Source organism: Dermacentor variabilis, unplaced genomic scaffold, assembly GCF_050947875.1.
Source record: "Dermacentor variabilis isolate Ectoservices unplaced genomic scaffold, ASM5094787v1 scaffold_22, whole genome shotgun sequence".
NCBI classification, from domain to species: domain Eukaryota; kingdom Metazoa; phylum Arthropoda; class Arachnida; order Ixodida; family Ixodidae; genus Dermacentor; species Dermacentor variabilis.
The window spans coordinates 1,092,578-1,105,144 of NW_027460390.1; the positions used below are offsets into that span (position 1 = coordinate 1,092,578).

A 12,567-nucleotide genomic window follows, 5' to 3' on the forward strand; every position below is an offset into this window, starting at 1 on the left:
TACAAGCTTACAGTAGTGACTCAGTGGCTAGGTTTTATGTTACTGAGCACGAGTGAGATTGTAGATTTGATCCGGGGCATGAAAAAATTAAATTTTTGGGTTTCTTGTGCTAAAACCATGATCTGATAATGAGGCACGCCACAGGGGCGCAGGGGTTCTGGATTATTTTTGACCAACTAGCATTCTTTAACGTGCATCCAATGCACGGTAAACCAGCATTCTTCTATTTCTCTTCCATCGAAATGTGGTCACCATGGCCAGTGTTTGATCCTGTGACCTCGTGCTTACTAGCACAATGCACATAGCCACTAAGCCACCACAGCGTGTAATTCCTGGGCATGGTGGCTGTATTCTGATAGAGACAGTATGCAAAAATAATTGTGTACTGAACTTTGAGTAAACCCTCCACTGTGTCATCTGTCATTACTCCTTTGTAGCTTTAGAATGTGAAACCACAAATTAGTGTACTTTTCAAAGAACTTTAATATATAGGAATTAAATTTTGCGGGCCCTTGCAACTATAATTAGGGACTGTTTTTACAACAGACTCTCAAAACGTTCCAGTCTCGCCCGAAAGGCGAAACATTGATTGCGATAGCAAATTATTAGACAGCTATACGAAGTAAGGATAGTAGTTTTATCAACGTTATATACTTAAAAAGAACGCTTACTAACTGAATTAACAAGCACGGTATCGCGCGCATAGGCAAACATGAACACATCTAACTCTATGACGGCAGACGCTCACTGTAAGAACACTGGTGTGGGGAAGACCGGCAGCAGCAGGGAGGAATTGCCCTTCGTGCTGCCACTTGCTTTAACGCCAACTAAGCAGTGAGAACACAGCACACATGAAATCGTTAGCACTTGGCGTGTCTAGACTCGGCACCCACCACAAATTGGTTTCAAGATACAGTCCGCACAGCTGGAGTAGAAGAGAAGATGTGCACTAATCTGCTCCCCCGCCCTTTCTAGCACATGCACACCTCCCCACTCGCCTTCTTCGAGCATGCACCTACTACCTTTGCATAGCGGACTTCACATAGCATCGCTGTTACTAGCGTATCATTCAATTACATGCTTTATTAAAGCTTCGCTTCACACAGATTCCAACAGTTGCATTGGATCTGCATAATTTTTTCTAGTTTAAAGTGATATAGTGAGTACTGTATATTGTTATGTGCTTCACACTGAATAATTTTTGTATGGTGATGATTGCGCACTTTGCTTTTTCTTGTTCTCATTTTCGTAATCAACAAAATGAATTAGCTCTTGTTATGGTTCATTGTGTGCGGCGATGAATGGAACGGATGCCAAGCACCTGAGACTCGACATGCCTAATCGTCATGCTTGTCAACATGAAAAGACCTGTCCATCAGGTGTGTGCGACGGGATTATGCACCAGTGCAAATCCTACTCTCCTTTGTACTATATTCACCCCCTCTATGGCAGGGAGTGGTTTCTCTGCGAATTCCTGTGTGTAGGTTGACCAGTGTTTTGACCCGATGTTACCTACACTCCCCACCTCTACACCAGTGAGTGGGTTTTCTCCGTATTCCTCTGTGTGGGCTGACCAGTGTGCTGACAAGGCCCTCTACCAGGGAGCAAGCGAGAATGAGGTTACCCGGATGGTGTAGGGCATAAAAAGGCCAGCGAGACACCACGGACAGATCTCTGCTCTTACGTGCAGGAGCACGCACGCTGAACGTTTCTGTAGTTTTTGTCTTGGAGTGCACTGCTCACCCGGAACAATGTAATAAACTTCTGTTATTTGTTTTTACATCATCTCGTCTTCCCTGGTGGACCCTCTCCGATGCTCAATCTGGTTCGAGCTCCAAGTAGACTCTGTTAATGAATGCCGCCAAAACCCCATCCCCGTAACAATTGATACCAGCTCTTACTTAACAGCTGGTGGCAGCCATAACACTCTCTTGTTTCATGTACATTCAACAGTTTTTTAGCAGGCAGGCATTAATAATTTTGAAAATGTCATTAAAATGTCAAGTATAGGTAGAATTAAACTGTAGCCTATTTTGTGTATGTGATATGCGTGACTAGATAATTACTTGTTTTGGGCATCTGCTTTTTGTAGAGGACTGTTGTCTGCATGCACCAGAGGGTTGCAACACACATCCCACAGCCCTACGTGGCTCACTGTGGTGATGCCACTGCTGACTATAAACATTGTTACATTTGCAGAAGGCTGCCTGAACTGTATCTCTGCCCACCCATGGCTAAACCGTGTGCTGCTGCTCAGCTTCTCGAACGAAGACTGTACCAGGCTGCTTTATCTGGTGTGTAGCACTAGTGTGTGTTTCATCAAAATTAATTTGGAAGTTGCGTCCCAAACAGGCAAACAGTAATGATTAGCAGTCACTTTAGCTATACAAAGAGAAAATAAATATGATAATGGTGTGTGATAAAACTGAAGGAAAAAAAAACTAGGAACTGGAGTTGTCTTTTAGTGCAGAGTATACTACCACCATGGACAAGTTGAGTGGTATGTGGGAAGACTGAAATATAAAGGCAAGAAATGTTGTGTCCAGAAATGATGATCATAGGCTTACTGACTTTCATGAAGCAGTATGTGCGGGCCTGTGCCACCTCCTATATGCAAAGCACGAAAACAGTATTCAGCACTTTCCTCTGAGCATTGAAATTGGGATCTATGATCACTTACCATCAAGCTAGCCTACTGGAATACACATGGAGAAAGTATTTTTGAGTTGTGCTGAAACAAAAGAAAAAAGTGCAGCGAGGGCTAAAACAATGTTTTGCTCAAATATAACAACTTTTATTGAAGCAGAGCTTGAAATTATATTGAAGTACAGGATGAAACTTTCGTGCATGCTTTGCAAACTTGTCATTTATGTATTTCTTTTTCCTTAGATGTATGCAAGTACAAACCCTACCTTTGTGTTATGTTGTGTAAACTCTCATCTTGCAACAGCTGCTGGAGGGTGAAATAGTTAGCGAGATGCTCGCAAGCCACCTGCCACTGATCACTGAAAGGCTGTGCCAGGATGACAGCAGCTTGGCAAGGGCTGTTGCTGCTAAGGTAACACCACTCTGTTCTATTTTTATTAGGCAAAGCGAGAATTACTGAGGAGGAAAAACAGCACCCTCACCCATATCTTCAGTATCATCACAACACAGGGCACAGTGATGAGGCTCAGAGCACATGTACCAATCCAAAACGTTGAGTTCATAGGTTCGATCCTGGCTATGGTGGCCACCTTTCAATGGTATGGGCAAAATGCAAAAACACTTGTGTACTTTGATAAGGTGCACATTAAAGAACCCTAGGTGGTCGAAATTAATTGAAAGTATGCCACCACCCACATGATAACCATAATCTGGTGCCTCATAATCAAATTGTGGTTTTCACACGTGAAGTCCCACAATTTAAAAGCTAGCCACCACTCACTGCTCCTTCACTTCAAGAGAGGTGCTCTTGAGCTTCTTCAATGGCTCCCAATGCCTAGAAATTATTATGAAATAAATGAGTTCAGTGCAGCACGAATAAGGGCGTGACTATTATTTATTTTTACTAAATATGTTCAGTCTAGTTTTCGTCATAGTGCTTATCTTTTTCCCGCAATAATATGTATTACAGTGGCTACATTTCAAAGCATCGTGCACTGTACTAAGTAATCCAACGAGCTTCTACTGTTTTTAAAAACTTCAGATACTCTTAACAGCCTCTACCTCACAAATAATTTTTAATTAAGCTTTATTTCATACATTCTCTTTATTAATTGTACAAGCTTTTGCATATTAACATGAGTGAACCAATAGTCATTAGGCTAGTAGCGAATTCACTGGAAAATATAAATAACAAGAATGACAATGAGGCAGAATACAATTTACGGGCCCATAGGCTCACAATGCCGGATAGTACATACAGCCTAAGCAGGGTAGGGAGTTCTTTCATGATAAACATTTGGGGTACAATACATATAAAGAACAGATCGTAATTGAAGAAAGCACAAGTACAAAATAAAGCAGTAAAAGCAGGCACAAAACTACTACGTAGTGTTACTATGGTGTAGCAACAAAAAACACTATAAATGTGGACAGGGAGGCGTTAACACTGAATTTGCTGGTAATGCATTCCAGTCGCTGACAGTTGTAGGAAAGAACAAAAACTTAAACAAATTTGTATGTGCAAAATATGTTTTATGTTTTAACTATGTTTGTGGCGAGTAACCTTACCAACACGCTTCTGTAGTTTTCTTGTGGGTTCAAACCTAGTGGCTCGCACTGCAAAATCCCGCGGTGAACAGCCATGGCATCAGGCAGATGTTGTGGCCCGCACCCAAAAAATTGACTTTGGACTTTGCCCAATTCGATAATTGAGTTGACCCACATTCAAAACTGACCGGCCCGCCCCCTAAATTTGGGTGGCCCACCTTCCAAAAATTGACTTTGCCCATTTCGAACCCATGACCAAATGAAAATTATCGCGCAGAAGAGTGAGAATGCTTTCGCATTCAATCTATGTAAGTGCCTCTGTAACTCTTTCGCACATGATATACCATTTGCTTCAACCAAAAGAACTTACATATGAGCCTACCATGTTTAGCAATTTATTTAGAAACTTTTGAATTTCTGCTAAAACCTGAGGTATTCCTGCGCACAACCATGCTTTTCTGTCCCCAGCTGCTGTCCGGAGTATACAGCAGCCGGCTCAGCATTGAAGTTCAGGGACAGCTTCGACAACTGCTGTCCCCCAGCCGTGCCACCACCAGCGACTCTCCAGATGCGAGCGACCTCACTCAGTGAGGTGCTTGCTTCATCTTCGCCCAATTGCATCCACTTATTTAAACATAGCGGAGTGTAATTTGGATATCGTTTCAGAACATGTTAGGTGAGCATTATGAAATTGACAGGCTATATGCTTGTTTTTACTATGTCTAATGATTGCATTTATCTTGCCAATGTCTACTTTTTAAATGTATTTTTACTAGCTTTTATGTTAGCACAAGGAAAAGTGCTGTAGGACACTGTGATAATTTTCTCATGTATCCCCAATAGTTGGCCCCCCGGTGCACCTTTATGAATAAACATTTTTTTCTACAGTTTAGCATACTGTTTGGTTACAATTCTCTGTCTACATTGTAGTAGGCTCCTTTAATATTTAGAAATGCTATCCATAAAGGTATATCTTGAGCTACGGAAATCTCTATGCATTGAGTTAGTATATACATATCCTTTAAAGGGACACTAAAGGTAAATACTAAGTCGACGTGAACTGACTAAGTACCATTCCAGAAACCTTGCAACGTATGTGCCGTGCCAAGGAAGGACTTAGTTAACAAGAGAATTGCATCTGAAGGTTCTGAATACGTTTTTCAAATTTCAAATCTCCCGCCACTCAACCGGGGTGTGGTGACGTTACGTACGCCAGCAAGTAAAACGGCGCCCGACATACGGCGGTACCGAGTCAAGACAGAGTCGTAGATTCGCCGCTGCAGTTGCTTTTTGGTCAAGTGGCGTAGACTTCGGGCATCCTGCGACATCACATGGAAGTTGAATTCCCTGCTGCTTGTAGTTTGTGCGAGTTTCACGAGCCAGCAAAACCAGCACAGCACTACGCGATCAGGAAAGTACTGAAACGTGAATGCGTGGACGGTGTAGAGTTGAGCGAAAACAAAACCTTTTGACTGCCCGCGTCGTTGTCTACGGTAATTTCAATGAGTTCTTTTTTCTAAAGATGAAATAGAACTGAGCAAGTAGCATTTTATTTCACCTTATAATACAATACAAGGATGTTCTTGCAATGAGTAGTTGAGTACTAGGGAAAGAATTTAACTGAGGAGTGCTTTCATCATTGCGCAAGTGCTTGAATATGCTGGGGGAATCTCTAACTATGCCCTGCATTTACCTCAATTTCTCAATTATTAAGGCTCTGTTCACGATAATATTGACGCCTTAGAGATTCTCGAGCACTAATCTATCACTTCAGCTTGACTTAGTATCTGCCTTTAGTGTCCCTTTAAGCAACTGCCAGGTCTGAACCCATTCTGTAGTTCTTCCAGTACATAATATTTCTCCACCAATTTGGACAGTTCTAATTTTATGGCTTGCATTGCTATTCTACATACTATCACCGACGTTACTGTAACTGGCCTGTACGAGCTCATTCTATCCTTATCACCTCTGCCTTTGTAGATGAGGTTCATCTTCTTTTCACACCATCCAACTGGAATTTTCTTTGTTAATCACTTGGGCATTAGTCAGCAGTGCCTTGACCTTTGGACTGAGATTTTCTATAACAGGTAATGGGATTTCATCGGGTCTTGCGGCCATGTTACCAAAGACATTTTCTTTTGCTTCTTTCCAGTAAATGTTTTCTATGCTAAAATTTTATTTCTGAGGCTTCTCTATTGTTGCTGGACCTGTTTGAGTCTGAACTAGGCTTTCTTTCATGCCGAAGTTATCCTTAATAATGTCTGTGATATACCGCAGCGCATCGTCTCTTTCAAAGATGTCTCTGTCTTCATCCCTTATGCCATATGCAAATTTTCATTTTGAGCTCCGAGTGCTTTTATGCAGTCCCAGAATCTTTTTGCTGTGCGCTTGTGTCTTTTGCAAATGTTTTGCACCCAGCGTTCACTTGTGCATTTAATTTTTGCTTGCACAAGCTCATGCGCCGCCCTTTTTTCTCGGTATTTCTTCCATCTAAGCCATGAGTACCTTTTCTTTGTGTAATCTCAGCTTTATGGCACTTCTCGATGATCCCTAGATGCCTGCTTGCGCTATTCTATAGCTTGATTTATTTCCTCTTTCTAATCCAGTATGTTTCTTTCTTTTTTTTTTTTCATGCCTGCCTTTTCTCCTGCTGCAAAGAGTCTACCAAATGCTTATATTCCCAGTTTGTGGTATGAAACTCCTCCATTTTCTTCTCAGTGCTCTTTTGCGATCTCTGCTATTTGCTTTTCATTAATTTTCAGGAATTCTGACCCTATTGCTATCATCTTTTGGTCTAGCCTTTTGTAGACCGTTTCTGAGACTGAGGTGTAGTCGATGCATGATTGCCTCTTTCCACATTGCCACGTTACCTGCCCATGACACTTATTCTCCCTGTTAATTATTGTAAGGTTATGTTCATTGCACATATTGAGCACTAGATTACTGTTGTAATCAGTATATCCGTCTAAATTCTCCATGTGCACATTCATTTCTCCTACTAATACCACCTGGCCCAATTTCTTGAACTCATAATTATTGCTCATAATTATTGCAAACAATCAATTCTTTTATTTTTATCTCTGCTATCACTACTTGTCCATAAGTAAGCTACTCCAAGCCATGTCTTTTACCATTCCCAGGTGCTGCTGATTCATAAATGCTCCTTGCATGTCTATCTTACTTTTTGCCACTTCATACCTCGCCTAAATAGCATGCCTGTGCCTCCATCTTTCCTTGACCCATTCATTCTGTTTCACCCTTCATATAACACGAAATTGTCAATAACAGGCGGCTGCTTCCAAATCTCGTAACTGCATTTCGGTCAAGATGTAGACGCTAATAGCATCGTCATTCAGCTGCGTTTGACTTTCCAGCCATTTTTCCTGCTTGCAGCCACCCTGCATGTTTATGTGAGAAATTTTACCGTCTTTATGCTTATTCTTTGTGCATTTTTTTTCTTAACTCACTGTGGTATAATTTTGCACTTTGCTGGTGTGTCACTACAGTCAATAACTAGTATTCCTTCCTAATTGCCTGGGGCCCACCTAAAGAAAAGCTGCTGTCCATGTCGCGAGCTGACGTCTAACTGGTGTTGCTACACTATTGCTAAAATGTGTCCCATCTTGTTGTGTCTTGTTTACTGGGGTAACAAAAATAAAAGTGCTGGCTCGCGGGATATATACCATTTTGCTGCTGAGCACGACGTAGGGTGTTCAATTGCCTTGTGCAGTGGCCACATTCCGATTGGGACTAAATGCAAAACTGCTTGGGCTCCAACTGCATTCTGCATCTCATAGCTACAACACACATCGAAGTGTTTTTCATCGGAGTGGGCTTGTGGATGACATGACATCTTTTAAACCTTTTGATAATTTTGCTTTGTGACTGGAATAGCCTCTGGCACTTAGTATTTTGTTGTGGGAACTGAATTGGTGTGCTTTTTTGTGCGCATGCTTTTTTTATCGTCTCAAGATTTTTTTATTGTCTCGTTTCATGATGACCATCGAGGGCAATGTGAATAGCATTCCAGAAATGAAGCACCCCACCGTATTTCTGAAGCCACGTTTAACTACCATCTGTACTGGTCATTCTGAGACTTGCATTGCTTCGGCTATACACGACATACTTTGGTATAGTCCCACTTCGCTAGGGCACTCGCTTGCCAAGGTCGCCCAAGTGACCACGACCGTATGACACCGACGCAGTGACAACAATGGAATGACGTTGATGGAGTCGGCAAAAGCGGTGTGACGGCGATGGCATGGCAACCATAAGATGATTCTTAAATGATGACTGTGGTATAACGGCGACATGAGGACAATGGGATGAAGACAATTGTATAAAGACGATTGCATGATGATGGGGAAATGGCGATGCCGAATGACAAAGCAGGAATGACAACGATGGCACAACCATGATGGTATGACAAAATGGATGCACGATAGCGACTACCTTACTACGACGATATGAGGACGATGGCATGAAAACGGTGTCATAATCACGATTGATTGAGGACAGCATAATTATGATATAATGAAGGAATGATTTTGACGGATCGATGAAGGCAGCATGGCGACAATGGGATGGCATTACTGAAGTGATGACGACAGTAAAATGACAGCATGAGATGAGGATGATGGCATGATGAGAGTTGGACGTCGAAGCTTGAATGACGATCATGACACGACCACGACGATATACATAAGGTCTGGGCGCGAGCTACTTGGTACGATAGTTTCATGGTGAAACAGCGTTAGAAAAGCATGACCGAGAGAACACAAGGACTGCAGTGCTCGTCTTTGCGCTCTTCTCTCTGTATTTTTCTAGCACTGTTTCACCATGAAGGTACAATGACGGATCCATAATAGCAATGGTCTGACAGTGACGCAATGGCGACGACGACATCACAACAGCGGCATAATCACAATTGAATAACGACAGCATAATTATGACTGAAATTGCGGAGGATTGACGTCGATAGAACGAAGAAGGTCGTACGACAGTGACAGCATGACGACAATGGGATGATACTACTAAATTAATGATGATAATAAAACGATAGGGTGACGAAGACGGCATGACGAGAGTCAGATGACAAAGGCGGAACGACCGCGACGACATCACGACGAAGGTATGACATGAGTGCATAACATCGACTGTACGGCGACGAGGGCATGACAATGCTATGAGAACAATGGGATGACGACAATGGCTTGACGATGACTGTATCACAAATCTTGTATGACGACGACGTCATGAGGACAGTCGGTTGACAAAATTGGATGACGACGAGGGAACGACCACGACAGCATCACGATGCTGGTGTGAGTATGAATGCATGATGATGATGATGACATGACGAGAGACGGATGACAAAGCGGATATGATGATGCAATGACCATGACGGTATCGCAACCATAAACACATACCTAGTGTCCGAAGCTATTCAACAACTTGGGTCACTGGGTCGGCGTAGAAGGCGTGATGACAATGGCATGACGAAAGTCAGATAATGAAGCTGAAATGATGATGTTGTGACCACGACGGCATCACTGCCACGAGCACGTACCTATATAGTAGCCCAAGCTGATAGACAACTTGGACCACTGGGTTGGCGTAAGAGGCTAGATATAGATTGGCTCAAAATGGCTTAAAGGGACACTAAAGGTTAATATTAAGTCAACGTGGACTGCTGAAATACTATCCCAGAAGCCTCGGAACGCTTGCTTTATGCGAAGAAGAGACTTATTTTAAGAGAAAATGCGTTATGAAGCGTCCGCGTACCCATAGCGCAGTTCAAATCGCCCGCCCTCCGATCGAGGAGTGGTGACGTCACGGTCTCATAGTGACGTTGCGCCGTCGGTGAGTAAAATGACGCCCGCAGACGGCGCTACGGCTTTTCTGCGCAAAATGCAAACGCGCGGCCAGAAACAGAGCCAAGACAGAGTCGACAGCAGCGCGAAAGCGGAACTATGGTGGCTAGCGAAAGGGAAAGCGTGCGACGATAAGCTGGTTCTTTATTTTATGACGCCAACTTTGACGCTCGTTGCAATGGACGACCCTGACAGCGACACATTGGCTCGCGATGCTGGACTCGACTTCAGCGATTTAAGCACTGATGAACGTGACCTGCTGCTGAGGGCTCGCGCTGCCGGCGTCGTTGCGTACTACTAGGACGGCAACTAGCTGTATGTCATGGCTGTACATATTCGCACATTTGTAGCATTTCCTTCGTGAAAACCAAATGCCGCACTCACCGCCCCAGGTCTTCGACCTGCAGTTGTACTTGCGCTTTGGAGAATGCAGGCAAGACCGACGGAACAGCGCTATGGGAAAGCATTGCTTTGAAAGGCACTCCACACGACTTCAGTAAGTCGGCATTGAACTCGTAATCCTGTGGACGAAAGTGCAGCGAGCACACTATGCGATTTTTCGGCTCTTTGCCAACGCGCTGTGGCAGAGGTACGGCACTTAACCACTTCGAACGGAGAGTTTCACTCGTTGGCACACAGTGATAAGTAACGTTGGATTCGCCGCTGCAACTGCCCTTAGCCAAGTTCCGCGGACCGTTAATTCGCGCATCCCAAGACATCTCATGGACGTGGCATTCTCGCTGCTAGTTCCAAATGCAAGTTTCGCGAGCCAGCAGAACCAGCGCAGCACGACGCGATAACGAAACAACTGAAACTCCAAAGCGCGCACGGCGCAGAGTCGAGCGAAAAGGAAACCTTTCGACCACCCATACTACTGAAGGGTAACGTCAAAATCTTTTTTTTTTCTTAGAATCGAACATAAGTAGACAAGTAGCATTTTCTTCCGTCTTATAACCTAATGAAATGATCTTTTTAATACGAGTAGTTGAGTACTAGTGACAAATTATGATGAGGAGTGCCTTCGTCATCGGGCTAGTACCGGAATGTCGCTGGGGGGTCTCAAATCGTGTCGTGAATTCACCTCAATTTCTCGGTTACTAAAGCTCTGTCCGCGATTATATTGACGCCTTAGACGCTCTAGAGCATTGCTTTATCACTTTAACTTGAGTTCATAGTAACCTTTAGTGTCTTAAGTAGGCAAACAGTGCTGATCGGAAAAGAAGTACACATACACACAGCCGTACGACGCCGTAGGAAGACAATTTTCTTTATTTTATCTGAAAAACAATTCTAGCATAAGCTTTTGTGAATATGCCCAGCTAAAAAGTCAGCTCGCGGCGTCCAATCAGGCCGTAAATGAATGCAGATGTCGCAAACTAAGCTCTCCGCTTTTTGCTCGGTGCACCTGCGTGGAGTGGCTCGAGTTTCGATATCATGTTACAAGTTCAGTAACAATAACAAACGGAAACAAGGGACACTATACTATGTCCTAATAATATCATGGCTGGGAAATCGCTAAACTTCCACCCTAGCCAGCTTTCAGGCGGTGTAAGCCATAGGCGGAAAGTTAAATTTTTCCGGGGAAGGGGGGGAGCGGCCGACTAGCTTTCCGAACCCCATGGATATATATATCAGGCACGTACCCAGGGCCGCAATTAAGCGGCATACCCCCCCCCCCCCCTCTCTCCCTGCCCACACCGCCACTCCTCACACACATTCCTAAAGAGCTGGCAAATCAATCTATCCGGCAGTCAACATTTTGATGCCTTTTACAGCGAGAGCTTTATATGACTAACCTTACGTAGTTTTTTCGTCATACGTCAACAGAAAAAATCATCATGTGGGCCGATCCTGGTGATAGTGCAAAAAGGGTCCAAGCTCAATGGCACATACCCCTGTGGGCTCGGGAACCTGTAACGCGCCCTGCGAAATCTTCGGGATGGACCCACGTATGCGAAGCGCTCAACGCCTGCTTAGATTGATGCTTAGATAGTATTGAACTATCTTCGGGATCGGCCCACGTATGGGAAGTGCTTAATGCCTGCTTCACCGCCGCTGCGGGTCGGCCCTGCGGTAGTGCAAGGCCGGGCCGAACCGCGGTGGAGGTGAAGCAGGCGTTAAGCACTCCTCATACGTGTGTGCTTGCTTTCAGTTTGCTTCTCGTTTATTTTGCTTTTCGTTTGAGAGCTTTGACTGTCGTCAGCTCTCGCTGCCATTCCATCTTTACAGAGTGAAATGGTTGTAAATTTTTTTCACTCCTTTTGGATGGCGGTAGTTATCGGCATCTCCTGGGGCGTGAAGGCCAGCTTTCTCATCGATTCGGTGCCCGCGCGATTAACTCGAGATGAGTTCAGTTGTCACCAACGATCACGCGCATCGTTGTTGCTTTGTTAGTTCAACCCTTTTTGTTTAGACAGATCCAGGGACCAGGAAAGTGATTCGGTTCGTAGTCAGCTGGTCTGTACGCTCGAGGAACGAGTTGCGGCCAGAGAAAACGCCA

The 12,567-nt window shown here is 44.0% G+C and overlaps 1 protein-coding gene across 1 annotated transcript in view; it reads left to right on the top strand.

Annotated features, from left to right (window-relative positions):
• Positions 1 to 5,080, top strand: part of LOC142568594 (uncharacterized) — a 203,911-nt gene extending 198,831 nt beyond the window's left edge. The window contains exons 29-31 of the mRNA XM_075678472.1: positions 2,200 to 2,294; positions 2,951 to 3,058; positions 4,663 to 5,080. Of these exons, the coding sequence (XP_075534587.1) occupies positions 2,200 to 2,294; positions 2,951 to 3,058; positions 4,663 to 4,785 (326 nt within the window). The 3' untranslated portion in view covers positions 4,786 to 5,080. The remainder of the gene's footprint in view (positions 1 to 2,199; positions 2,295 to 2,950; positions 3,059 to 4,662) is intronic.
• The last annotated feature ends 7,487 nt before the right edge of the window (positions 5,081 to 12,567 follow it).